The 27,720-nt window shown below is 35.5% G+C and overlaps 2 protein-coding genes across 12 annotated transcripts in view; one reads left to right on the top strand and one right to left on the bottom strand.

Annotated features, from left to right (window-relative positions):
* Nucleotides 1–27,720, top strand: part of CT83 (cancer/testis antigen 83) — a 171,450-nt gene that overhangs the window by 68,815 nt on the left and 74,915 nt on the right. The window contains exon 2 of one of the 11 annotated variants that reach the window (XM_070502376.1): nt 878–2,049. The exons of the other annotated variants lie outside the window; for them this stretch is intronic. Coding sequence (XP_070358477.1) covers nt 878–1,096 — 219 coding nt within the window. The 3' untranslated portion in view covers nt 1,097–2,049. Of the gene's footprint in view, nt 1–877; nt 2,050–27,720 lie in introns of those variants that run through there. 11 annotated transcript variants of the gene reach the window in all.
* SLC6A14 (solute carrier family 6 member 14) lies at nt 1,310–26,238 on the bottom strand. Its single transcript, XM_014831374.3, has 14 exons — nt 25,889–26,238; nt 24,769–24,934; nt 21,697–21,828; nt 20,283–20,444; nt 19,340–19,478; nt 18,061–18,193; nt 16,304–16,444; nt 11,908–12,136; nt 9,756–9,881; nt 8,418–8,536; nt 7,527–7,626; nt 7,156–7,265; nt 4,802–4,969; nt 1,310–3,755 (listed from the first exon to the last, which is right to left on the bottom strand). The coding sequence occupies exons 1-14, from the start codon at nt 25,934–25,936 to the stop codon at nt 3,609–3,611; spliced, it is 1,920 nt and encodes a 639-aa protein (XP_014686860.1). The 5' UTR covers nt 25,937–26,238; the 3' UTR covers nt 1,310–3,608.

Here is a 27,720-nt window from a genome sequence, read left to right as displayed (position 1 = left end):
GCCTAGTGCCTCAGTGCCCGAGAAGAGGCCGAAAAGGAACCATGAGCGTCCTATTTCTGCTAGTGAGCGGCGTTTTGTTCGCGTTTATGTTTGTCTGCTGGAAAAATCAGCTTCAGGTAAAGTGTATAAGAGAGATTAGAATTAGACAAAGCTAGATGAATATATGGACTGGAGTGTTTGTGTCTAAGAGAGTAGAAAGACAGTAAAATAATAAAGGTAAACGGAGGTCCTCTTTTTCTCTTCAAAGAGCTTCAGATGTTTACTCTTTTACCCCCACACTTCATATTGACCAGTGATTCGATGGCTGTGGTCTGTTGTAAAAAACCCCCAGTCACTAAGTGGCACGGTGAGTTTTTCACCCATTTGTAAAGTATGGCTGAAAGTGCCCACTCCCCACCACCACCTCCCATTTTAAGAGTCTGTACCTTCTCTCGCCCTACTGTCTGCTCTATTTCTGTTTGCCTCTCTCTCCCCTGTATTTTACTTTTCAGCCATCTTTATGAGAGTTTTTTGGGCATTCACAAAGAATTCAGGTCAAAATGTGGGTTTCCTGGTGATATTTAAAATCGCAAGTAATGTGCTTTTAGATAAGGGTCAGGCTGGCTTCAGCGGTGGACTTAGTAGACTGCCTAAGAAATGTAAGCCAAGAATAGGACATTTTGCCATTAAAAGGCTACTTTCATATATTTTTTTCTGTCTGTGTTTGGGAAGAGCGTGTTTCCAAATCAGTGTAGTCATTCAACAGATTTTTCATCTCTAATTGCTAGGGCAGGACACTCAGTTCATTTTGGTAAACAAGACTAAGCATGTTATCTGGTAGTATTTGGAAATTGCTAAACTCAATAAACTACATATGTATACTTTCCTTCCCTTACAGCGAAACGCTGGTGAAATGTCATCAAGTTCCACTTCTCTTGCACTAGTAAGACTGTACTCTTCTACTGGGTCAACCAACAGAAATACTGAGATTCTCAGAGTCAACAGCCTCTCTCGGGATATCTTAATTAATTTCCCACATTCGATAGCCATGCAGAAGCAAATATTGGTAAACCTCAGGACGGTGGAATACAAGCTGGAACGTTGGAACGTTTACTAGTTACCAGGGGTTCAAATAGTTAACTGGAAATCTACTGACACGCTTACAGAATGTAATGCCCCTAGAAGCAATCATTAAAGATATTTGGAGTGGATTCATTTGATTATACATGTTTATACCAAATGAATTAGTGTTTAAAAGAGGAGGGAATGCCAAGTCAGGTACAAAATCCAGACATTTATCAACTTACTCATTTAAGGAACTGATTACATGTTGCTAAAATATAGTTTATTGGGGAAGGAATAAAAGTACAATGGGGGGGAAGTTTCTTTTAAAAAATAAGCTACAGTAAAAATAATACAGTTGAGATACAGTGTTTTGATTTCACTTAAGTGTGAAAAAACAGTTTTCTCTAGTGGTTTACAGAGCAATACTGCAAATGTCTCCAAGTTTGCATTAAAGTCAATGGGATTTGATGAGACTTTTTCCATTATGCAGAATACTCTTTCTTACCATTGTTGAATCTCTGTACTAATAATAACAGTTATCATGGAGCACCCTAAAATATACCAGGCACACTGTTAAGATCTGTGCTTTACAAATACTTGTGAAGATAGTCACACAAACTCTTAACTACTCTTTGTGGTCAGCTCTTGAAGGATATTTCTTCCCATCACCCCCCACCACCAACAACAACTAGATATTATTTTATTAGAAATGTGCCTAAATCTTCCCTGAATTGCCAGAGTCACCTATAGAAAATTGCATGCATTTTTCTATTTGTTGAAAAATCTGTACCTCAAACAGCACCAAAATATAATGGTAGAATACATGTAATATGGATTAAAATTAAAATGTATTTCTAAGTTCTCATCAGCCATCTATTTCAAATAATATTTTACAAAATACAGTATAACAGGAATTACCAATCTGTTGAAATTCACTAACAGCATTTGACCTACCCTCAAAGAAAACCCTCAAGATATCTAACACGAGTTCATCTTATATATATGCATATAACTCACTGAGATTGTTCACTTACAGGCCTACCTGTTTATCTACCTTCATGTCCCCAAAGTAAATTACCAGGATAAATTAAAGGAATACCTTAACCTCTTACTTCTTTACTCTTTGATCAAAAGGAAGAGGAAAATGAATTTAAAATGTCTAAGACATTAAGGCTTAAGATGACTCCTTGTATTCCTCACTCACCAAGAACTAAAAGCCAGCAGTAGTGTATGTGGTTCTTAAACTTTTTTGAGTCACAGATCCCTTTGATATTCTGATGAAAACTATGGACTCTCTCCTTAGAAAAATGCCTGTACAGATACACATAGAAAAATATTACATGGAAATTCAGTTTCATACATTCTCTGAAGCCCAGGTTAAGAACCTTGAGAATAGCTGAAAAGCTTCTTACATCTTTAGGCAATGTTCATCATCCTGGGCCATTTCAACCAATTGTCAATAATATATAATCAATGTATAAACGTATTGGTGATATAATATGTTTTCATTATATTTTTTAAGGAAACTGGGACATAGGATGTTCTAATTTGGCTACCTTATTCTTGACAAGTTTATCTCCTATAAGTATGTAAATAAGTTATCACCTGTAGGTAGTAACTTATTTAAATAAGACAGTTATTTTACTTGATCTGTTAACTGTATATCACAATCATAAAATCTTAGATTTGATTGAAGCCATTTCCTCAGTATTTTGTTCCATGTTCTATTTGAAATTAAACCTAGATTTCAGAGGGTATAATGAACTCCTCCTAATTTTGTGATACATAATAGAAATTAGATGGGTCATATCTTTCTTCCAAATACAACCTCAGGAAGACATTATATGGGGAAAGAAGTAGTACTCAAAGCTTCTGAATTCTGTTTCCTAGGTTTATCACTTACTGGCCAAAGGATCCTTACTAATTACTAGTCATAGAATCCTTATTTTTCTGTCTTATTTCATGATTTGTAAATTAACAACATGACCACTAAGTGCACATAGAAAAAGTCATAAATGCATGAAGTTTTTAGACATATTTGGATCTAAAGTATTAAATTATAGTTGTATTATATGCACAGTCCATTTTCTCCATATATATGGCATTTCTAACTAAATGAAACCTTCAGTTTTAATGCTTTCTTTTAAATACACTGATTTATTTTCCCTAGCTTTATGAAAAAGATTGTGCACTAAGAAAATATAAGCAAATAGTATTTTAAAACTTGTATAATAGAAAACATAATTATTTTCTAAATAACCAGCTCAAAATAAAGTCTTAAATATATTAGAAAAATATGGTAATATTTACAAAAATGGAGTGTGAAATAGAGACAGCTATTTATGTGTTAGACAGATAATCTAAAAAGAGATATAATAATCACATTGCCAACATTAGTAAATTCACATTTTTATATTACATTCCTGCTTAAATGGGAAAAAAACTTACACTATTATGAACATAGTATATACATTTTTCTACTCAATTAACATACAAATAAATAAAGTTTTCCTCTATTCTAAAATGATCACATTATACAACCATATCTTTTTAAAAATTAGATCTCATTCGGGTTTACTACTGCCACTAACAGTAGGTATTTCATGGTCAGTCTCTGTTTTAGGATCTACCATGTCTTTATATCTCTCCCCACGATGTCGTTCTAGATACGGACCCCAGTTAGAAGCTGGTCTGCAGCAGCTTACAATGCGCTGAAAAGTGAAAAAGAAAAAAAGCTTGTCTTAGAACTTAAAGTGCTACAATCTGTAAACAATTAAGCATCAAACTATATTTTCATTTTAGAATGTTGTTTCCTTGCTAAAATGAAAATTTTGCTAAAAAATGAAATAAAAAACCATAAAAAAGTAAAAAGCGATTATCTAAATTCTTAATACACAGTCTACCAAAAAATGATACTCAAATTTAACTAATTATTAATAGAAATGTATTAACTACAAAACCAAAATAACTGAGTATGTAAATGATTTCAAAAGAAAGTACATGAGTCCAGGTGAACAACAGCATCATTCCATGTGCTTTCACTGAATTTTCAAACGTTTCTGTCCTGGCTTTGAAGGTTAGGGAAGGGTCTAAACCAGTGTATACCTGGGAGCTTTCAAGAAGCAAAGAAAGGGAGCTCCAGGGTTGAACCGTTGATCTAGAGCCATTCTTGAATGGGCTTGGGAATTTGTTTAAAATCTGTCTCCAGAGCCCACCTTGTCATTGTCCTAGTGAAGGGTCTTAATGAACTCTCTATCCGTAGGCCTCCACGGAAGATGGATTACTCAGGGTCTACACTGGGTTCAAGATAATTTACCAGGCTTTTGCAAGTCTAAATACACTATTAAGACATGTATTATAACTAGACAAAGTTGTAGAAGTGAAGATTACAGATAGAAGCAAAAGACATTTGCTTTGTGTCATCTTCAGGGACAACTCAGCACAAGTGTAGCTATCATAACTTTTATGTGCTAAGCACTCTAACAGGGCCTGAGAATACAGCAACAAGCAAGACAAGACTTCTCCTTAAAGGAGCTTATAGTCTAGCACAGGGAGACGCACAAATCTATATAGAATATAATACAATGTTATGCACATACTAACAGATGATTCTATCAGGTATAGCAGTTGCCTACAAGAAAGAGTGATTAATTTGGTCTTATGTTCATAATCTCATATTACCACCATATGAGTAAATTAATCTTCATCTTGATAAATACTTTATAAAGTATAAATAATATTAATTTAATGTGCTTACTTGAAAGATGTTTCCTTTAGCTTGAATTATTTTTACAGTAGCCATAATTGGAATCCAGATAATGCAGAAAATAATCATACACCAGCCTAGAGCAACTCCCCAGTCAGGGTATGGGATTTTGGCATAATCAGGTCTATGAAATTTCACCAGGGACCAGACCAAAATTGCCTGTGAAGGTAAGATAGGAAAAGAGAACGCTAAAGTTTAGGCTTTATTGCGCTAATGATTTCAATTGCACTAATTATTACCAAGTCGATTCCATTCCTTACAAATAACTTATCAAAAGCAATTAAAATGAAAATACATTCAGACAATTAACATAGTCAGGTAACTAGCCAGAAGGTAACAGCACTAAATGAACCAATCTAAATAACTTGTATTTGGCTTTGAATAGATTCTTCCAAAATTAGCACCTCCATATATTTATAAAAGATACAAATACTTTTCCAATATGTATTTCAATGAAATACTTTACCATAAAATATATCAGATTGAAAGTAAAATAATATCTGAAATGTTTTGTTATTGAACTTTTAACTTTCATTTATAATAGCGTGGTTTTATTCTATGCCGGAAGTCAGCCAGCGAATCAATTCATTCAATGAGAGTGTAAAGTACACTTTAGTGAACATGCTCGGCTCCTTGCCTAGCAATTGTTTTTATTATTTCCCACTGTATGGAGCACCCCTTGCCCCACACCCAAAACACTCGTGCATTCACACGCACTACTGATACATATTTACCAAAGCACACTTCACTTCCAGCCTCTTATTGAGGAAAAAAACAAGCGCAATGCATGTTTGGGTAAAACAGTGAAATCTGAATCTTAAAGATGAAAACACTTTAAGGCCAAGTTTTAAAAAAAAATGTTTTTAAGAAGCTGACTAGACACATTACAGCATTAAAACTAATTATTTCGAAATCTGTAAAGCAAACAAAACAAACAAGAACCAAAAATCATCTAGTAGTTTCTCTAGATTTAGCTTTGTTGTACTAAAATCAATGAGAATATAGAATGTAAGAATCTTTATGAAAGATATTTAAGCTTAATTTTAGAATTACATAGATTAATTCCATTAATTAAATTTAATTATAGTAGTTTAAATGTATTTCACAATTACTATAATTTTACATATCTACAGAGAATGGATAAGGGATAGTGGAGTCTAATATACATGACTTTATACAAAATAGATGATAATGTGTATCATGTAATGTTTAATACCTTTGCATTTTAAAGTAAGTCCAGTTGTGCGACCTATGCATTTAATGAAAACTAGCTAGCTAAAAACTCTAGTTACATGTTATAAGTTGATAAGGGGCTTATTTTATTACAGAGACCTGTCAAATGAGGAAAACAATATTTAGTAACACTGTCAAAGTCATTTAGCAAGAGTATGGAGCATCCAAATATTTTAATTCAGCGCATCCACTCTCAAACTGCTCACTACTTGAAACTGAACTTTTACTGCTGAAAAATAAACCTAACAGCCTCTAAAAACCAACAAACATGATACCTCAAATGTGAAGCAAATTCTAGATCAAATTACTTAATGGCCTTCTCTAGGAAAACCTTGAAATCATGGAGGCAATGAAAACCAAAAGGCATCCTCTGTGAAGCTTTGCCACCGCCCCACTCCCACCATCATCTCTAGTCAATAGGAATTCTCCATCCCATTAAGTGTTTATTTGGGGATTCAGCCATTTACTGTCCTGAACTGTATTTTAAAGATATCATGTCTGTATGTCACGCGTCTCCAGTAAGACATCTTTTGCTTTCCCTCAGCTCCAAATAGCACCAATTGCTGAATTTAACATTCACTAGTGCCTCTATTGACACAGGTGAGTTTCTTTTAGTAATTTCTATTACTAAGTACTTCCCATAAAGAGAAACAGTACGCTTAAAATCTGAGTGTTGTTTCTTAGCAATTAGTATATTTAGAATGAATTCTTTGAAGGAAGAGTCTGAGTCTTATGTACCTTTGTATTTTCTGTACCTAGCAGAGAGTTAACAACGTTGTAGATGGCCCAGCATATTTTCTAGGGAATAAGCAAATGAATGATTTATTTTTATTCTTTGATAATTTTTAACTCTAGATATCTTTTAAGTCTATAGGAGTCTTTATTTTCTCAAATGATACATGTTTAAACCTATGGCCTCAAAAATAACACTGCGAAAGCATTTTAATTTAGGCAACTAGGAGGCGCCAGTCATAAAGCAAAAGTTGAAAATCATTCATTTGTGATATTAGTCTGTTTATTGTCTCCAGTGTGACTTATTCTTCAAGTTCATCTTAGAAATGTTTAAATATATATATTATTGATACCAAGTTCATGGCAATATTAATACTTACAATCAAAAGGATAGGTGTAATGACAAACCAGCAAGTTCTCCACCATAGCCAGAATATCCACCTTTTTGCTCCAATCATCATTTCTATATCTTCAATGAATCTGTTCCCACCTAAAAAAAACAGCAACAAAGAGTGCACTCAGCCCTTGCTCATATTTTCCTCCGTTAATCATTCTGGCCCCAAATTATCTTTCTATGTCTAATCATTTTCTTAGGCTACAGCAATGAGGCATATATCTTTAGCTACATTTTATTCATAATATAATTTTACCCAGTTACATTATACTTTACTATTTTAGTAACCATAATGAAAAGGAATCAAACTAAGTTATTTTAATAAAATGTGTAGATAATTCTATAGTCACTATTTACCATAAATCCAGACGATTCCTACTATTTCCAGTATAGCTGCAATCAAAATGCCCCATCCAGCACAGAAGTGGTCAATCAGATGAACCCAGTAAATTCCAGCCTGCCAAAAAAAATCAATTACTTCTAAGTAAATTTTTAATTGTTTTTATGATTGATAAAGGGTTCAAATCGAATCTGTTAATTTGATTTTAACATATGCTCCCTGGTTTCACCTCTGCGAAAATGTGAAAAGGAATGTTTTCAAATGTAAACACAAATGTGGCTTTAAATATCTCAGAAAGGATGCAGTTACCTTTCATTCTATTCTATGTCACTGGAAAAAGAATAAGCATTTAGAATGGCTGATTATCAAAATTTTATGCAGTGTTTGTGTGTTCTGTCATAACTGCCAAGAAACATATAGTGTATGTTTAAAATCTAGAACTTTGAGCCAGCCCCGCGGCCGAGTGGTTAAGTTCGAGCGCTCAGCTTCAGTGGCCCAGGGTTTCTCGGGTTCAAATCCTAAGCACGGACATGGCACCACTCATCAGGCCATGCTGAGGCGGCGTCCCACATGCCACAACTGGAAGGACACACAGCTAAAAATGCACAGCTACGTACCGGTGGGCTTTGGGAGAAAAAGGAAAAAATAAATAATTTTTTAAAACATCTCTAACTTTATTGTAACTGCTGAAATTGTCCATTATTTGTCCTCCTTCCCCTCTGCAAAATATACTTACTATCAAAATTGTGCTATAATGAGAAAGCAATTTGGGCTGAAACTCAGAAAACCTTGATCCAATTCAGACTTGGACTTGTCACTAAACAGCTTCTTAAACTTTGGTTTCCTTATTTAAATTCTAAAGTACGTTTCAACTAATATTTTGTATATGAAAAAATACTATATTATACCTGAGTCACACAGACGAGACCAAGAAGAAACAAAACCAAGCAGCAACCCAGAGTTATGGGAACCCTCATCTTCTTCATCACTTTGGGAAATAAATCTTGAATCGTTGTTGTAATCGTCTCTTCAGAAGGGGAAAAAGATGACATATGTCAATTTACTTGCCAATCAGTTTAATTACAGAATTCATTCAACTTCTATTAATCAAATTTACAAATATAAGTTGAGGATATACTCTGGGCCCTATTCCTTGCTTTTAAAAATCCATAGGGTCCTTTCTCTTGGCAGTCACATCTTGTCAGTTCTGATAAAAGTCAAATGTTTCTTTATTTGTTGTTTTTAGTCTGTTTTGTAAAGTTTTTCATTGTTAGCAACTATAAGGTAACAGATTCCCTGAGGGCTGAAGTAGTTTGAAAGAGGGTCATAAGAAGGGAAGAATTCTAGTGGAACTTTTAAATAAGGTGAATATTTGAATAAATGGCATAGAGATAGAAAGACCTCCTAGGTTTAAGAAATAAATGTGTTCATGAAACAGGGTAATGGCTAAAAGCAGAAGGATGTGTAAGTCAAAGGATTAAGAAACATGTTTGGAACTTTTGAGAGCTTTGAAAGTCAGCTAGAGGAGGCTGGACTTTACCCTGTAAACACTAAACAATTAAAATGTTTTATGTAAGAGAGAGAGAGATGATGCAAACTGTTCCAGAGTTTCTAGGTGTGTACCCTAGGGGAAATCCCTATGTGTACTTAGAGCCATGCACAAGAATAGTCATTGCAGTAGTATGTGTAATAAAAAAAATTGGAAATAATCCAAATGCCCATCATTATAGCAACAGATTGTGAATTAACTAGATCTATATGCCCATGTGTCAACATAGATTCATAATACATGTAAAAAAACAGCTGTCAGAATGATATGTATGCCATGAAACTTCACATTTATGTGAAATTTTAAAAAGTTATATTTATGGATACGTATAAAATGTATACAAACATGGACTGAATAACATACATAATCCATGGTGACGGTTGCTTCTAGGAAGGAAGAAATGTGAATTGTATCAGGGAGAGAACCATAGGGGACTTCAAGTGTTCATCCGTAACAGTTTATTTTTCTAAAAAGTATCTAAGGCAAATATGATGAAATTTTAATATTTGTTCCTTTTGGGTGTCTGGTACATGAGAACTTTGTATTTTTCCATATTTAACACTTAAAAATTTTCAGAAAGACCATGCTGAGAGTAAAAGCTAGAGGGGGCAACAAGAGTAAGAAAAGGATGCTTTTAAATAGAGGAAATATGAGTGAAATGTAAGAGGGGCGTACTAACACTGGAAGTGTTACTTACCGATGGAAGCAAACTGAGAGTCGAGACCCAAAGTCAAAAGCATGAAGAAAAATAAGATGGACCAAAATGGCCCACCTGGGAGTTGGGCTAGAGCTTCTGGATAAGCAATGAATGCCAAATCAAAACCTACGAAAAATGTATGGTATTTTAATTTAAATTAATTGCCAAGAAAATTCACATATTTGGACATTTTCAAAATAAGATACTAGAAAAATCGCATTTTAATTTGGGAACTTAATCCATGATATAGAATCTTTAGCAACTATTTCACTTTCACTTTAAAAAATATTTAACTTAGTTCTTCTACGATGTGAATATGTGACATGAATTAAGCTAGTGAGATAAATTTTGTGAATGGTACATTTTTCACATAAGAAATCTTAACTATTTCAATGATTTTGTTTAACTGGTTTCATTTTTTTTTTTAATTAATGAGGAATAACAACTGTCTTAAACTCCAGAAACCTAAATTAGGTCACCTTATCTTAGCCTAGAAATTCTAAAAGAATTACGCTATCAAGAAAGATACGTTCATAGAACTAACTTTTTAGTATTCAACTCTCTCTCCAAATGTTTACCCAGAATCACTATATGTAATGCCATTTTAATTAGTATATAGATACCTACAAAATTGTATGTAATGAAACTGCAAATGGAATCTTATTTTCTATTTGATATATGTTACCTTTAGAGATACATTTTTAAAAAAATTTCAACTGTATTATGTGATACTTAGTTTTATATATTTTAAGTTTCTCCAACCTCCCAGATGACTAACCTAAGATTCAGGAGAATTAGCTTCTAGCCTAGGCTCCGAAACTTCCTAATTATTTGATCTTCTGCGAGACATAACACTTCAGTGCATCCATCTACTCCTCTGTAAATGAGAAGCCGGACACTAGATGATCTCCGAGGTCCCTTCTAGTCCTAACATTCTATTCTCATTCATCAGTCTGTCCATCAAATGATACTAAGCATAAATAAAAATTTAATGAGGAATTCCTACTTGAAAGGGGCCTAGAATTCTTTTCCTAAGACTCTTTAGTCAGATAATTAAGCATCCCGAGCTAATGTCTTTAAAGTTAGGAAGTTCTTTAATCAGATTCCTTTAAAACTAGACACAGCTGTACATTCAAATGTGTCACAAAAGTCATTTGAGTCACACAAAGTCACACAAATGTGACTAAGTGATTTGAGTTTCTATTTATATGATATTGATTTTTTTGATTGATTCAGTATTGATATGATACTGAATTTTAAAAATTCAGACCTAATACTGTGATTGTATATAGAAGAATTTATATATATGTATACAGTCTCTCATATGTTGATATATATATGAATATTCACATGTATATATGTGTTTGTGTGTTTTGTTGTTGTTGTTAGTGTCGTCTAGTCAATTCTGACTCCTGGTGACCCTGTGGACAGCAAAACAGACCCTGCCTGATCTTTTTGCACTATCCTCTCCCCTTGTGGCCCTATATCAGACAGTGCTCCACTGCTGTTCTTAGGGTTTTCATGGCCAATTTTTGGGGAAGCGGGTGGCCAGGTCCTTCTTCCTAGTCTGTCGTATTCTGGCAGCTCTGCTGAAACCTGTCCACCATGGGTGACCCTGCTGGTATTTGAAATACCAATGGCATAGCTTTCAGCATGCCAGCAACACGCAGCCACCACAGTATGACAACCAACAGATGACTAGTGTGGTTCCCTGACCAGAAAAAGAACTCGGGCCAAGATGGTGAGAGCGCCGAATCTTAACTACTAGACCACAGGGCTGGCTATATACGTGTGTGTGCATATGTGTGTGTGTGTGTGTCATACACAAATTAAATTAAGATAATGCACGTAAAGTACTTAGCATGATGCCTGATACTTGTAATTGTGCAGTAAGTAGTTCATATTAAGGACTAAACAAAATTCAGAAAAAAAATATTTTTAAACAATTGTTCCCTAATATAGTCTTGTTTTCTCAGATCATCTACGAATTATTACATCATTAAAACAACCAAATTATATAAGATGAAATGAAAAAGAAAATGCAATACCCTAAATCTTGAGTGCTTTAAGTAAATTGCTATAAAATATATTAGTGTTTCTTAAATGAGCTACATTGAATTAATCAAAGTTAATAATATATAGCATTACATACCTGATTTTACAACTTGAGAGACTTCTTTTCCAGATATATGAGCCATGTGTCCCAATATAGAAAAAATAGCGAATCCAGCAAACACACTGGTGAGGCAGTTTGTCAAACAAACTACAATGGCATCTGAGAAGCAGTTGTTGTTGAACTTATTATAAGATGATAGAGCAACTAAGCCACCCCAAGCCACGGAAAGGGAGTAAAATATCTGAGTGGCAGCATCTTTCCAAACCTATGAGAGAAAATAATTTAATGTTTAAAAACATTCACTCTTAATTTTTCATTTGTATAAAATATTTCACATACACACATGAGTAAATAATATAAATAACAATGAAATAAACACCCAGGTACTCACTACTCAGCTTAAGAAATAAAATGTTGCCAGTCTTTTAAAGCCTTCATGTGCCCCTTCCTGATCATATCACCTTCCAACCTCCAGTGCTAACTATCATACTGACTTTTGTATTTATCATTTCCTGTTTTTCTTTATATTTTTACTCCATAAATATGTAAACCTAAACAATATGGCATTTAGCTTTGCATGTTTTTTAGTTTATAGAAAGGTTTTCTTTTCTTTCTTTCTTCTTTTTTTTTTTTTTTGATGAGGAAGATTGGCCCTGGGCTAACATCTATCACCAGTCTTCCTCTTTTTGCTTGAGAAAGATTGTCACTGAGCTAACATCTGTGCCAATCTTCATCTATTTTTAGTATGTGGGACACCACCACAGCATGGCTTGATGAACGATGTGTAGGTCCATGCCCAGGATCTGAACCTGCAAACACTGGGCTGCCAAGACGAAGGGCATGAACTTCACCACCACACCACTGGGCTGGCCCCTAGAAAACTTTTCTTAGTACATTTAAACTTATACAACTCACCTTTTTCATTCAGTATTGTATGAGATTTATCTGTTATCAATTTGAACTGTATGAAATTTCAATTTTGCAAGTCAAAAATGAAAGGATTTAGGCAAATTCATATGGTTCAATAATATATGTGCAGTTTTGAGCATTTTTTTCACTGCTGTATTGCTCACTGTGTATACCACAGTTTATCCTGTATCTTATTGATGGGCATTTAGATTGTCTAGTATTTTGCTATTAGAAACATTGTAGCTGTGGGGATTCTTGTGCATGTCCTCTCGTACCGAGTTGTGGAACTGTGATGTGAAAGAGTAATGCATCTGCTCTTTTACTAAATACTGCCTTGTTATTCTCCAAAGTGGTTATACCACTTTGCACTCCCACCAGCTGCGTAGGAGAGTCCCCGTTCCTCCACGTCCTTGCCAACATTGGTCAGAAGGTTTAATGTGGTCCAATCTAGTGGCTGTGAAATGAGAGTTTTGATTAGTCTAATTATAAGGTTTAGCATGTTTGTGTGTTTTTATATTCCATATTTTCTTTTCTGTGTAATTCCTGTTCGTGTCTTTTGCCAATTTTTTGTTTGGGTTATTTGTCTTATTTGATCTCTAGGCATTCGTTATGTAATTTGGATTCTAACCCTTTGTCTATTATATATGTTACAGTTTTCTCCTGATTTGTGACTTATTTTTTTCACCTCTTAATATTGTGTCTTTTGATGAACCAAAGATTTTGTTGTTGTTTTAATGTAGCTGAAGGTGTCCATCTTTGCTTTTATGTATTGTCCTTGATTTCTCTGACTTAAAAAAAAATCCTTAGCCCAAGGTCGTAAAAGATAATATCCTGTTATTTTTTTCTAAAAGATTTAAAGTTTTTCTTATATTGTTAAGATTTCAATTCACCTAAAATTGATATTGAGCATATTAAATTGGAAATCCCAATTCATTTTTTTCTAAATGGAATATCAGTTGGATATCAATTATATCGATTGGGTGGTCCGTCGTTTCCCCATTGATCTGCATTGCCACCTCTGCCACATATCAAGTTCCATATGTTCACGAATCTATTTCTGAGATTACTATGCTGTTCCACTGGTCTATATGTCTATACCTATGCTAACACCTCATTATTTTAATGACTATAGCATTATAATATTCTTTCATATCTGATAGGATAAATCTTTCTCACTTTCTCAGAATCACCTTGTTTTTTCACCTTTTTCTCTTTCACATAAATTTGTTTTTTTAAAGATTGGCACCTGAGCTAACAACTGTTGCCAATCTTCTTTTTTTTTCTGCTTTTTCTCCCCAAATCCCCTCAGTACATAGTTGTGTATTTTAGTTGTGGGTCCTTCTAGTTGAGGCATGTGGGACGCCGGCTCAACGTGGCCTGATGAGCGGTGCCACGTCCGCACCCAGGATCCGAACCAGCAAAACCCTGGGCCAAGATGCACAAACTGGTTGTGTGAACTTAACTAAATATGAATCTGTCTGGCTCTCAGTTCCAACACTATAAAATGAGAGAGTTAGTAAAATAATCACTGAAGACCCCTCTGTCTATAAATTTGTATGGTTCTCTACTCTTCTAGAGATATCAATAGAGTTCAGATATTCAAAGAAAAGGAAAGGAAAAAATATATACTTACGATCCTATGCTTAGAATATGGATTGAGAGAAATAAAAATATCTAAGAAAAAAATCTCATTGCCAGCAAACCCAAAGAAGGAGTGGAGGTGATGTTTGTGCTGGGGTGGGGAGGTGGGAAGATTAAGATTAAATTATATGTTTCATAAGGAGCGTTAGATGTAGCTCTGATGTTTTAAAGATAATAGAGACACCAAAACACAGACCAATATAAAATAGTCATATAAAGTTTTCAGGATCGTTTCAAGGAACTATAAAGCCCAGGTGATCTGAGGCTTGTAAAAGCCACTTAAAGAATATCAAAGCAGCTTTTCAACTGTGCTCAAAGTTATGAGGTTTGAGGAAAATGGAGAGTCCACTTCTTAGAAAAATTATTGCATCTACAATAATATAACAGCAATAATTGAAATAATTGTGTGCTCACATTTATAAAACAATTTACCATTTCAAAAGTGCATTAACATATTTTATCTTGTTTAATAACCTAACAGAGAGAAGATGATGAATCCCAACTTCCATTCTATTTGTTTCTTATTCATCATCGAAAATGGTCTTCTAGTTGGGAAGAGATTAACAAACAAGGTTAAAAGATCTGAGGCCCTAAATAAATGAAGAAATAAACTGATAGCTTATGGACACATCAAAGTTTGTTAATCTGCCAGACTAAAATAATAAAAGTTCATAGTTCTAAAATAATTTAGGGCTGTTGCCGTTAATTATTGGATGAAAATTATTTGGGCACAAGAATGGCAACCAAAGGCCAGAGATTGGCATCTCAATTTTCAAAAAGGTAAAGGGTGTATTTCCACTACTAATAACTATTAAATTTGACTTGCTTACCAGAAAAGTTCTATAACAAATAGTTAATATAATTACAAATATACCAATTACATATTATAATTATATTATTAGTTATAATATAATTATATTAATTATTATAATCTTATAATTAACATGATTATAAATATTTAGAAAATAGCAATGCTGGAAATTAGCATGAGTTCCACAAAGAATAACATAGCAAACTAAAACTAACATCCATTTTGGATAGCACTGCTAGTATCATAGATAATATTAACATAGTGTTTCTTGATTTCAACATAAGATTGTGGGGTTTTAGCTGACCAGGAGCTTCATGTGTGCCAAGAATATGATGTCACTACTAAAAAAGTGAAAGCATCCTTAGGCTGTATCAATAGAAGCATCGTATATAGAGTACATTTACTGTTACTGCTCTCTGCGGTCAAAATTGTAAAAGATTTTATGTACCCCTGAGACAGACAGCCATTATCTGGAGATGGACTAAAGTTAAAAGAGGGTTACCCAATTCATATTCATGGCATTTGTTTATGTTTCTGGTACAAGTAACAGTTTTATTTATGGAGTACTTTATCCATTTCAAATTTGGGTTTTAAATTCGTACTCCATTAGGCAAAAGTTGATCTTACTTTTGGGATATTAACTTTTGAAGACAATTAGAATATATATTAGACCATTAAACTTTCAACTGTAATCTTTAAATCTGCTATGAGTTTATCCAATAAGTCACATAGTCCTAGTCATCAATTTGCAGGTATTCATGCATGAAATATGCTTTTTCACATTAATAAGCCCCAAATCATTTTGGTCAAATAGAATCAGTTATGTGAATAAAATGACTTTGAAAATACAATTGCTAAAAATGATTATCTCACTTCCAACAAGAGTGCATTAGTGTCACGCTAAATAGCTAAATCAGACATCCTAGTGGACAGAACTACACTAATACATTTAGCTGCATATTCTTTTTCAAGGTACTACATTATGACACTCTTAAATGCAACCAAAAATCGTCTGTACTTGCTTTTGAGGTTTCTCTCCTCAGATAACTTGAAATCTAAATTAAGTCTTACCTCAGCTTCCCTAAGTTTTGTAAAATTTGACTGTGCTCCCATGTAGTATGAAATGCCTTTTGATGCACCCTCCAGAGTTGCGCCTCGTATTAACAGGATGAGTAGAACAACATAGGGGAAAATAGCTGTAAAATATACCACCTACCAAGAAAAACAACCGAAAGTTAATGTATTTTTTTTAAATCATACTATATGATTGTATACAAAGTTATTAGCCAGTTGAGATTAGTAAAATAAAGTACTATAGATTTCATAAGGTTATTAATAAGTCTGACGATACCAATACCAAAGTTGCCATCATTTCCTCTTTCTGTTCTCACCCCTCTCAAATGATCCATTTTCACAACACACCGCTGTATGAAGCGACATTGCCCAGGTCTTCGTGTTGTAAATACACCATACGTCCGCAGTGCTAACTTGGAATCTAGATGAAGTGCTTTCCTAAATGTATCCTTATAAATATCTGAGGGGACTGAAGAGCACCTGTTGGTAAATTACTGCATTGAAGTGGAAAGTGAAATGATTTTAAACCCTGCAATGGTAAGTATATACTCAGTCCCCAAAGAGAAGGAAAATAATCTCCTGGTAGATGTCAAATCCCAGGAAAGTTGGTTAAAGTGGATACCGGACACTTGCTATTATTACCCTTCAAGCAACCGTTAAGGGAGTTTGATAGCACACATACACGTGAACTGCTTGTGTCCTAGATAACCCGTGGTTCCAGATGAGTAGGCTGCCTTTGAGGCTGGCTTTTCATTAATGTGGATGATTTCTTTGATCCGTAGATGTCCTAAGTTTGATAATATGCCCAAGGAGACGATTTAAACAAGTCATCCAGAGACCAATAAAAATTAATTGCCTGGGCAAATGGCCTTTAATGGATCCTTTCAATATTAACGTCAAAAAGGAACCAAGGGTTTCCAAAATGTGCAAGTGAAACAGTATTTTGGAAAGTTTCTACTCCCTTTGTGACGTTCACAGTATTTTTGTGATCTAACAGCGTGTCTCATTACAATTTAACATTAACTGAGTGTGCTAGATATTGTACCAGGAATACGAAGACAGTATCCACAGCTATTCCTGTCCTCCATCTTTGAGAAATGTCAGTCTAGTAGTTACAAACACATAAACATTCACTTTTCTGAGTACTGTTCAGCTGCTCCCAGAAAAAATTTCATGTTTTTCTCTGAAATTTCCATGATGCTCTCTGAATGTTTAAAAAATAAAACAATGAAGTGGGAAAATATGTTTTTCAGAAGAGGACTCTTAGCTGAGAGAGAGGGCTCTGAGTCAATTTTGGCAAGCTTTAAGGGAACGATTGCATAGTTTATTTTTTTCTCTCTCTCCAACTGAGGGAATCCTGACACTATTACCCTATATAACAAAGATCCAGACTTTCCAAACCAAACATTGCAATATGTAGTTCCATTTGAGACGCTTATTTATAGAGTAAGATAAAAAAAATTAAAAATATATCCTCCAGTTTTAAAATGCTGTATCACCTAGAAGGGTCCAAGTTTTGAGTAATTGTACAACTCTGGAACTAGTTTTTGCTTGTTTTGTTCTATTTTTAACAATAGAGTGATCTTATGTGATCTTAGAGTGGTTCTTAGAGCTAGGCTGCCAACTTAGAAAGGTTTTCACACATTTGAATCTTCCCATTGTAGAAAAAGTATGCATTTGATAAACGCTTGACATTGAACTACAATGAAGTTAGAAAACAGCTACATCACTATCTAACGTGTTTTTCAAATTACCTTGCCAGAAGACTTGATTCCTTTGAATAGCGCTGCTCCAACTATGAGCCAAGCCAGAAGAAGACAAAGTGCTAAATACCACACAATTACCCCAGTTTCATCCATTCCACTTGACCGTTGGAGTGCCACTTTACTGAAAACACATAAGACCTTTGATGAACACAGAGTCACTTAATACATTGAATTTTGTAATATCTTTCATCCCGGGGGAAGCTACATGAGTATTTTATCTTATTAAAACATCAACGTCATGTGAGCCTTTTATTGATACTACTGATAGTTCAGTGAAAAGCCAGGCTCTGAAGTTTAGGGTTAACTGCAGCCAATTCAAAATTCCAAACCCTACAATAAAAGATGTACTGATTCCTTTAGCTATGACCTTTCCCTAATATTTCAAAGCTTTTTTATGTAAAGAAATTAACCTTACATCAGATTATTTCATTTTACTCATTACAGTATTTTTTCTCAAGTTACAACGATGGAGAAAACATTTAAAATTGTATTAAATATTTTCTTATTTATCATACTCGTAGTTACCATCAAACTTAAGTGGTCCCATTATTTATACCTTTTTCAAAGGCTTTCTGTAAAATTTCATGATATTCACTAAAGACATGCATAGATCTAGGATTTTAGTTCTTAGCTTGATGTTTGGGAACATTTCAAGATCCGAATTTTAAAAGGGTCACCCAGAACATGAATATGTAAATGAGGAAGAACTCATTACAGCAAAAGACAAGGAAGTTAGGTAAGGGTAAAGGATAGGTATACAGTAAGGAGAGTAAAGAGAGATCACTTAAAATTACTAAAAGTAAATATAATCCAAATTATCTACTTTTAACATATAATGACAATTATAAGTAAAATGAATAAGGAATTGCAGTGTTAAATAGCAATTTTGTCCCAAATATTGCTCATCACCCAACTGTTTATCATTAGAACTTGCTCATTATAGTCTAAATCTTGAATATTTTTTCTTCAAAGCAGTACCTCAATGTATAGTTAATAAGCACTAAATAAATCATTACTGAGAGTGTTGTGCCCATTTAATAACTAATTTATAAACAACAATTGGTTGACTATGAGTAATTTTACAGGTTACCTGCTACTATTCACACAGGATCGGTAAACATTTGAGTCAAATGAAATATAATTTGCTCTGATTCCCCTTTTTTTCTACTTATGCGAGTTAAGAAAAGAGTTGATCAATATTATATTGTTGTTTATAAAAACTTCTTAATAACATCTGCTCAAGAAGTAGACCCTCTAGAGTACTTACTTCCAATATTGTTCACTGGGAAGCTGCCCTGGCTGATAAACTTCACTTCCATTGACGCAGGTAAAATTGTTGGTGTCTACCCAGGTTTTGTTCATTTGGATGATCTCTCCTAGTTTTATACTTACGTTACAGTGAGTTACTAAAAATTATAAAAAAGAACACACACAAACATGTAGTTATTTTTAGAGGAGTATTTTCCTGGAAAAAAGCTTTAGTGGTAAAATACTTAAAGTACTGTCTAAATTGTCACTTGGTGAAGGTGAAGCAGAAATCGTACAAATAGAATAAGCCATGGACATTCAGCATCTTAAATCTTCTCTACTACTAAGCTGGAGGAGAATATGAAAATCTCTGCCCTTTGAAACTGTGATTAGATTTATAGGAACAACAGCTATAGAGTAGCAATCATTTCAGTTGGGGTTTAGCGCTCTGAAGAACTTTTAGTATGTGGACTGATTTAACCTATATAGATAAATGGCACCTTTGTATTCCTAAGAAGCATTAAATCTTTATCACTTTATCCTGTGATCTACATAGGCAATCCCAGTGGTAATAGTCTCCATTACTGATGCTACATTATCCCAAAGATTAGCAACATGTGGCACAAACACCCGCTGTCTCCTGAAACACACTACTGCTATCATGCATAGTGCTTTTCTCTCTATATCACTTTCCTATTTTCTTCATTCCCTCCTGCCATGACTTAGACCTGCAAGAAGTACTCCTAGTTCTGGTTTAGCCTTACAGGCTGCCCTCAGAAATTAATTGCATTCATCAATTTTCAGGTTATACATGCTTTATTTTGCTTTCTTCAATAACCTATGGCTCACTTAAAGTGCACCTAAATTTGTTAGAAAATGATTTAACGCTTTAAGCTTATTAGAAAATATAAAAGGATGATGTAGAGTTAATAATATTTTTTAAATAAATAAATGAATTTTACCTATAGGCGATCTGCTACAGTTTGCATCCGCCCAATAGGAGCAATTTTTCCACGGTAGTTCACTTTGGAAAGAAGCAAACATGTAGTAAAGACTATAGGCAATTATGACATTGTAATAGATTGTCACAAAAATGGATATCAGGACCATTGTAATTCCCACACCTGGAAAAGAGAACAATTGACATAAAAAACAAGTGAAATTTCTTTTGCTAATTCATAAAAAAGCTGCATCTCAATTTCCACAAAATCTATTTTAAAATGAGAAGGCCATTTCCAACAACTTTTTCCTTTTTCTGGGGGGGAGGAGGCGGGACTGCTGTCTGAGTAGCTTTCTTCTCAAATTTAAAATTATTTTGAAGATTGGCTTTCTGAGACAGTTGTTTAGTTAGAAAAAGGTACTAAGATCAAGAACAGAAGACCTATATTCATCCATGAAATTCACGTAAGGGAAAACCCATGTCCGTTACTCTTTCTTATTGTCTGTAAATTCTTGTCAGAGTGGGTACTATTCTTAAAAAAAAAAAAACTATTCAAAGCTCATATCCTATTGACTCACTGACCAATACTCACATCTTCATCTGTAAACCAACATTTTGACAAGTAGAAGATAAAGCCTCTGAATTAATGTCCTGAAAGTATAGTGCACAACATTTCTACAAGTACATGTAAAGAAAATTCAATAATTCAGTAACAATCTGAATTTAAACTTCCTGAGTTTAAGTTAGTAGTTTCAAAGTGAAGTTTAGCGTACTAAATATGACTCCTATGCTTAAGACTAGCTTTTGACGTAGCTTCCTTAATATTCCAGCACAATAGTCTATTCACTTCACTATAAATTTATTTTTGATGTTGCATTGAGGCTTTTGCAAATAGTTTTCAGTAGCTAACACATACCAAAATGATATTTAATCTTCAGACAGAAAGCCTGTTTGATGTTTAATAACAATCAAGGCATTTTTTAAAACTTTACCAGTGTCCTATTCTATTAGGAGCATCCAAGAAAAAATAATGACCTGCCCTTCAACCTTTCTGAATGAGGCATGGTAAAAGATATGCAAAAGCAAGAGGACAAAGACTGCATATGAAGTAGAAAAAAGCCAGGGCCGTGAAGTTAATGCACAACAGGACTATGTGCCAAGAGAATTTAAAAGATGAAAACAGGAGAACAATGACAGCCTTACAACTCTCTTTAATATCTTTCCTAAACCCTTCCATATCTGCAGCCCAAGATAAACAGAAATAAAAATTAACATTTGATGTTTAAATTCTACAGTGGCAAATATTCAGAAAAACAATATATGCTTCTTTGCCTTTAACATATCCAAATTTTAAACATTTTTCTTCCACGTAGTGAGGACAGCTATATGCATGAATAGAAGAATTCACACAATAAGGAAAACATTTTAATACCAACCTTGAAACAATGGAAGAATCCTCCAAATTGAAACTGGACCTAAGCTAGCAAATTGTCCCAGTGAACACTCTAGGAAGAACAAGGGTAAACCAGCCAATGCTAGCATAATCGCATAAGGTATCAAGAAGGCACCTAGAAAATGAAAAAAAGGATCAAAGCACTATTATATCCCAAAATCTTGACGGCACTTTGACAACCAGCATAACGTTTTGAAAGCGTTCTAATATAGTATAGTGGTGTCAGAGAGTACTGGGTTCAGGCCCCAAATTTACTACTTTCTGTGGGAAAGTGGTTGATTCTCTAAACCTTGGATTCCTCATCTATGAAAAGGGGATGCTAGTATTACCTAACGAGGTTATTGTGATTATTAAGAACAATAGCCTATAAAAAGCAATGCAGAGTTGAATGATCACAGGCTTTGGAGCCAGGTAGGCCTAGGTTTATATTCTGACTCCACCATTTACTAGTTATGTGGCCTGCAACAATTTACCCAATTTCTGAACCTTGGGCTCCTCATAAGTGGGGAGAACAATACCAGCTCCTCAGTTTGTGGTACATTTTCAATTATAGAGCCTATGTAAAGACACTTGGCAAAATGGCAGGCACATAGTATGCTCAAAGTTAATTTCCCTCCTTTCTCCTTTAAAATTGAATGGTCTACTTTTAAGACTTAGGTTGAAAGTACTAAATGTGGTTTGGAATGAAAGTTATTGCAGTTAAGTTTATTATTCTCCAAATAGTCATAAGGATCTTCACTCAATAAGAAATCTATTGTTTTTGTTAAAAGTATCTGAACTTTTGAGATACATCCAGAGTTAACTTTCAATGTCATAGGAACTAATTCTCCTACATTTGGATTATCCAGGCCCCTTTTTGTTGTTTTTTTCTTAACTTTTATTATTTTACGTTTTTTCTGCCCAGTTTTGGGGCATAATATTGCTCATTAGAACCTTCACCAGATTGTAGGTAGAAGAAGGGACAGAATACTGAATTTATTGATCAAGTATTCTAGAAGTCTTAGCAAAGTTTAATAAGAAAATGTGGGGATCGGTGGATAAAAATGGGCATATTACATTTTTTCCTCATGTATTTTTCATATTATGGTACTGGAACATCATATCTTGGAATTACATTTTTTACAACCCTCAAAATATTTTCTACTAAAAATAGTGAGACAACAAAGTACTTGTTGTGTACAAGTCACTAGTCACTGGAACATAAGGACAAATATGTTTTTATAGATGTTGCAATGTACATACCATAATTACTATGACTAATAGAAGTTTAAGGTCTACCAGTGATAAATATGAAGAAAAAGTAATACAAAATATCCCTACTTAAGTACAACAATAAGCAAAGTTTTACTAGCCCAGTGTGAATAGATTTTCTGAAAAAAATTATTTTCCTCATTGTTATATAGGGCTTTTCACCCCTTATATAATTTCATTATTAATAACAGCCATAATTGGTAAGTTGTTAATACAATACGGTGGTCCCAAATTGTTGCTATGTCTACACAGGACCTCAATGTGACACTTCTCTTTCATAAACTGTTAAAAAGAGTCTGTAGATAAAAACGGTTCCAGATTTTAGCAATAATTTTTCAAATCTGACCGTATTTTAAAATCTGATCTAACATCTGACAAATTTGAATTTCATGTTCCTCTTCTACCCTTGAGCAAAAGAAAAAGAAGCAATTGAGAGAGCCTAGATCATCCATTACAAATGATGTGATCTTTAAAAACTGAGAGCTGATATAACATATAAATTTTTTGAGGAAATGGTGAAAAAGACAGTATACAATAAATAATACTATTTTGTTTCAGTTATATTTAAAAATTCTCTGTTAAACCGAGTTTAATGTAGTTCCTGGAAACCTATGGCAACTACTGGGCCTGTGAATAACATCAAGTCACATGGAATTTCTTGTTCTAGACCTGAACACAAGAGGCTGGAGGGGAGCCTGAATGCTCCTCTTCACTACACTGGACCTGAGGACATAGACACCAAACAGATTGTGATTCTTGACTCATTTTCCAGCTCAAACTTTTACCAAACCTGTGACTAAACGATGTAGGCTTTAGATAGGGAAATTCACACCACCGACACTTAAAGTATTTGATAAACAGAGCTCCTTTCTTAAGTCTCTGAAGGCCGGGATGAATGTTGTAATGCAACCAATTAACAAGGAATATAAGATTGAAATATTACCACATAAAATCCTATTGTATCAAGAAAAATAATTACAGTGGCACAGTTTCACTGGCACCCAATTATGAAATGTAAGGGCATGTCATCTCCACACTTCTAATGGAATCTGTAATTTCAAGTAAATAAAATATGGTGTAAGTGAAAAGTTGTTTCGACATTACTAGAGAATTGTGCAATGCATTTTGTTTCCCTTTGTGTGTCATCTCAGAGTTATTTTTTTTCTCCTTGCTCTATTCGAGTCTCCCTTAACGATCTATGAGGTATAAACAGTATTATTTTGCAGAAATTAAACACTCGGTTGCATTTTAGAAGGATCTAGATGTTGACATGGTCAATCCAATTTGGAATACGTGTAACTGAATATTGCAGCTCAAAATCCTAAACGTTTAATTACTCTTTAATCAAGTCCTTCCGCACTTAAATTTCAAAAATGTACTGCCTTATTCTATTTAGGCAAACAATTTATTTGAGCTTCTTATTAGGACTAGAATTTCCTGCCTTTTGCTTAGCTTCAGCTATCAAGTAAGCAAAATACAACTTGAGTCTGAACAGATTTTCATAGGAACACGTATAAATTAAGAGTACATCGTAGTGGAAGATTACATGGGCTCTCAAATCAGAAGCTCAGAAGTGTTAAATATACAACTTTTATGAAGTTTATATCTGAGCATTTTGTGAAGCCAGCTTCCTAACTTGAGCTAGCAACTTATAATCTACTAATAAATGCAGTAAGCTTATTTCCCATCGTCCCACTAACCCAAACTATCATATACCTTTCCTCAGTTCTTAAAATATTCTCAGAGTCCATACAGCACCCCACTTAAAACTGGAGGGGAAAAAAGCATGTATGTGGGGAAATACCTCCTCCATTGGTGTAGGTCAAATATGGGAATCTCCACACGTTTCCCAGGCCCACTGCGTATCCAACCATAGACAGAAGATAATCTGATTTTTTGGACCAGTTACCACGGTCCTGATTCTCATCATTTTCACCAACATGGAAATTCTCAGATGAAGCCGTCACTTTCTGGAGAAGGAAAAAATATTGACAGCTTGTCTCTCTACTATTAAAAGTTCCACAGAAGCATAATTTCACAAATCCATAGAGTGACAGTGAGAGAGACAGAGAGAGAGAGAATGAACCCTGAAAACTGTAGCCAAGGGGAGCATTTTCCAAGGCTGGGAAGATTTCTGCTAATGGCTGCTTTTACTTTGCAACATTTACTCCTTGAATTGAAGAAAGCTCTGTGAGTGGATGTTTTACTACTTCAGTAGATTATCCAAATTTTGGTGGAAAGGTTACATGCCGCACCCAGCGTGAAGGCCAAATGAAAGTGGACAAATAAGTCTTAAATATGAATTAGGTAAAATCAACACTCTCGAGATTGTAGGAGATCCTTGAGAAGAGAATCAAATATAGCTTCTTCTAAAAAAAAGGTAGAATTCATAGGCTCCTTTTCCTATAGGCTTGGCTGTTTGCATTTAAGGGATGGTTATCTTCTCTCCCTATTTTGGAGAGTAAAATCAGTGCTTTTCTAAAAGCCACAGGGTAATATTCAGAGACAAATTCTCCTGTCCCACCAGGTGGAGCAGCTCTCCCTCCGATTCAGAGGGGAGGGTTCTCTCCCAACCTGTTAGCTGCTCTGCAGCTGGGCTACAGAGGGGTTCCTCAGGTCAGATAAGGACAGTGCATTTTTGCATTTCCCTCCAGCATACGGACGGTCTGGAAGGGGACGGAAAACAAAATTTTGTGGCCACACTCAAGACAGAGGATGAGGTGACCCTAAGTCTTCTAGCTCCCGAGTAAGAGCTGTTCTACTTTTTCTCTACTCTAAAGGGACATCTCAGGCACACTTGAAGGCAGCTCAACAGAAATGTGAAGAACAAAGAACAGCCGCAGAAAAGAAAAATTGACACTTGTCTCCCCTTAAGTTTTCCCTCCCCAGTCCCTCCACACCACCCACAGCTCCCAGACTCCTACCTCCTTCCTTCTCCAATTGAAGAAGCTCGGGCACTTCAACTTGTCCATGGTTCACTCACTCACTCTGCTTGCTCCGCCTTGTCTCGCAGTCTGGCTGAGCTTGACTGGTGGCAGGTGCACTCTCCCCGTTGCTACCTGCCAGAGTGAGCCACCTTGCCCGGGGTGGGACCATTTATGGAGGGAAGCTCTCCCCTCCCCCTGACAGGCGCCCTGTCGTGTCAATTACCGGAAGAGACCAAAGTGAGGCTCTGGTTTTTCCCCAGGTAAGCTGGCATGTAGCAATCACCTGCCCCGGGAAAGGGCTGGGCTGTGAGAGACCGGAGCAGCCTGAGCCGAGAATGACTGACAGCCTTTGACTCAGAGCCATGCAGGTGCCTTCGCAATCTCGCCTCCTTTCCTGGGTTCCCTGCTTCCTCCTAACCTCCTCTCTGAGTCTGGTCTCTGTCCTGGGGCCAAGTGCTGATCTCCACTGGTGCTGGAGAGGGGAAGGGCACGGTCTGTGGGGCCCATTCTGTTCCCCAAGATTCTCCTGAACAGATCGTGCCGTCCTGGGCCCTGGGATTTCCAGAAGTTTTGACCCTCACTAGAAAGCACTTGATCCCCTGGGGCAAACGCTGCTGCCAGAGGGAAAGCTCCAGAATTGGGCACCTTGAAAAGCAGCCAGCTGAGATAAGATTACTCAGCTGGCTCTGCCTGAAAAGAGTAACTTTGAGCCTAAGTCTCAGGCACCTTTCTCAGCCTGCAGGACAGCACTGCCTTTTACAGGGATTGCTTTGTGTAGTATTTCAAAGAAGCCAGACAAAAACAAATTATTGAGCAGGTTTATGGGAAATTCTAACCCTAACAAAGGACTCCACTTTGCAAGAAAGGTGAGGCCTAGAAAGTGAACTATGGGGAAGCATCCCAGCTTGGCCAGTGAGGAAAGCATGATTATAATGCTGCTTACCAATGGAGCACATCTTCATCAGAAAACTCAAAGGATTTAAACTCAATGTGACCAGGTGAAAGATGGTGGTTGTTCTAGGAAACACAGTACAAATCAGCGCATACAGAGGAGCTGGCAGAGAGCCAAATTCTGTACCCTATGTGCTGCTCTTTTGTTCTCCATTGACCGACATAAACTTTCCATTTGCAACAGCAGTATGCCCTGGGGAATCTGGGCAGGTAAGGCAGAGGAAAGTCCATGAGGTTACTGAGAAGGTAGAAAGGAGAAAGCATCAATAAGCTTCATCTAACTTCGTTTTGAACATAGCACAGGCTGGTGGTGCGTACGCGTGTGTGTGTATGTGTGTGCGCCTATTAGTATTACAGGTCTTTCTCAACTTAGGATGGAGTTAGGTCCCGCTAAACCCATTGTGAGCTGAAAATATCCCCCAAACATTCCAAAAAATGCATTTAATACACCTAACCTACCAAACGCCATAGCTTAGCCTAGCCTACCTTAAATGTGCTCAGAACACTTGCAGTTAGTCTACAGTTGGACAAAATCACCCAGCAGAAAGCCTATTTTATAATAAAGTGTTGACTATCTCATGGATTATTGAGTACTGTACTAAAAGCGAAAAACAGAAGGGCTGTCTGGGTCCAGAATGGCTGTCAGGGTATCTATCGGTAGTTTACCCTCTTGACCGCGTGGCTGACAGGAGCTGTGCTCACTGCCGCTGCCCAGCATCACAAGAGAGGATCGTATGCATATCACTAGCCCAGGAAAAGAGCAAAATTCAGAATGCGAAGTACAGTTTCTACCGAATGCGTATCACTTTCACACCATGATAAAGTGGAAAAATCTTAAGTCAAACAATCGTAAGTTGAGGACCACCTATATATACTAC

Source organism: Equus asinus, chromosome X (assembly GCF_041296235.1).
Source record: "Equus asinus isolate D_3611 breed Donkey chromosome X, EquAss-T2T_v2, whole genome shotgun sequence".
Classification (NCBI taxonomy): domain Eukaryota; kingdom Metazoa; phylum Chordata; class Mammalia; order Perissodactyla; family Equidae; genus Equus; species Equus asinus.
The sequence above is the reverse complement of the archived record's forward strand: the minus strand, read 5'-3'. Positions and strand labels throughout refer to the sequence as shown.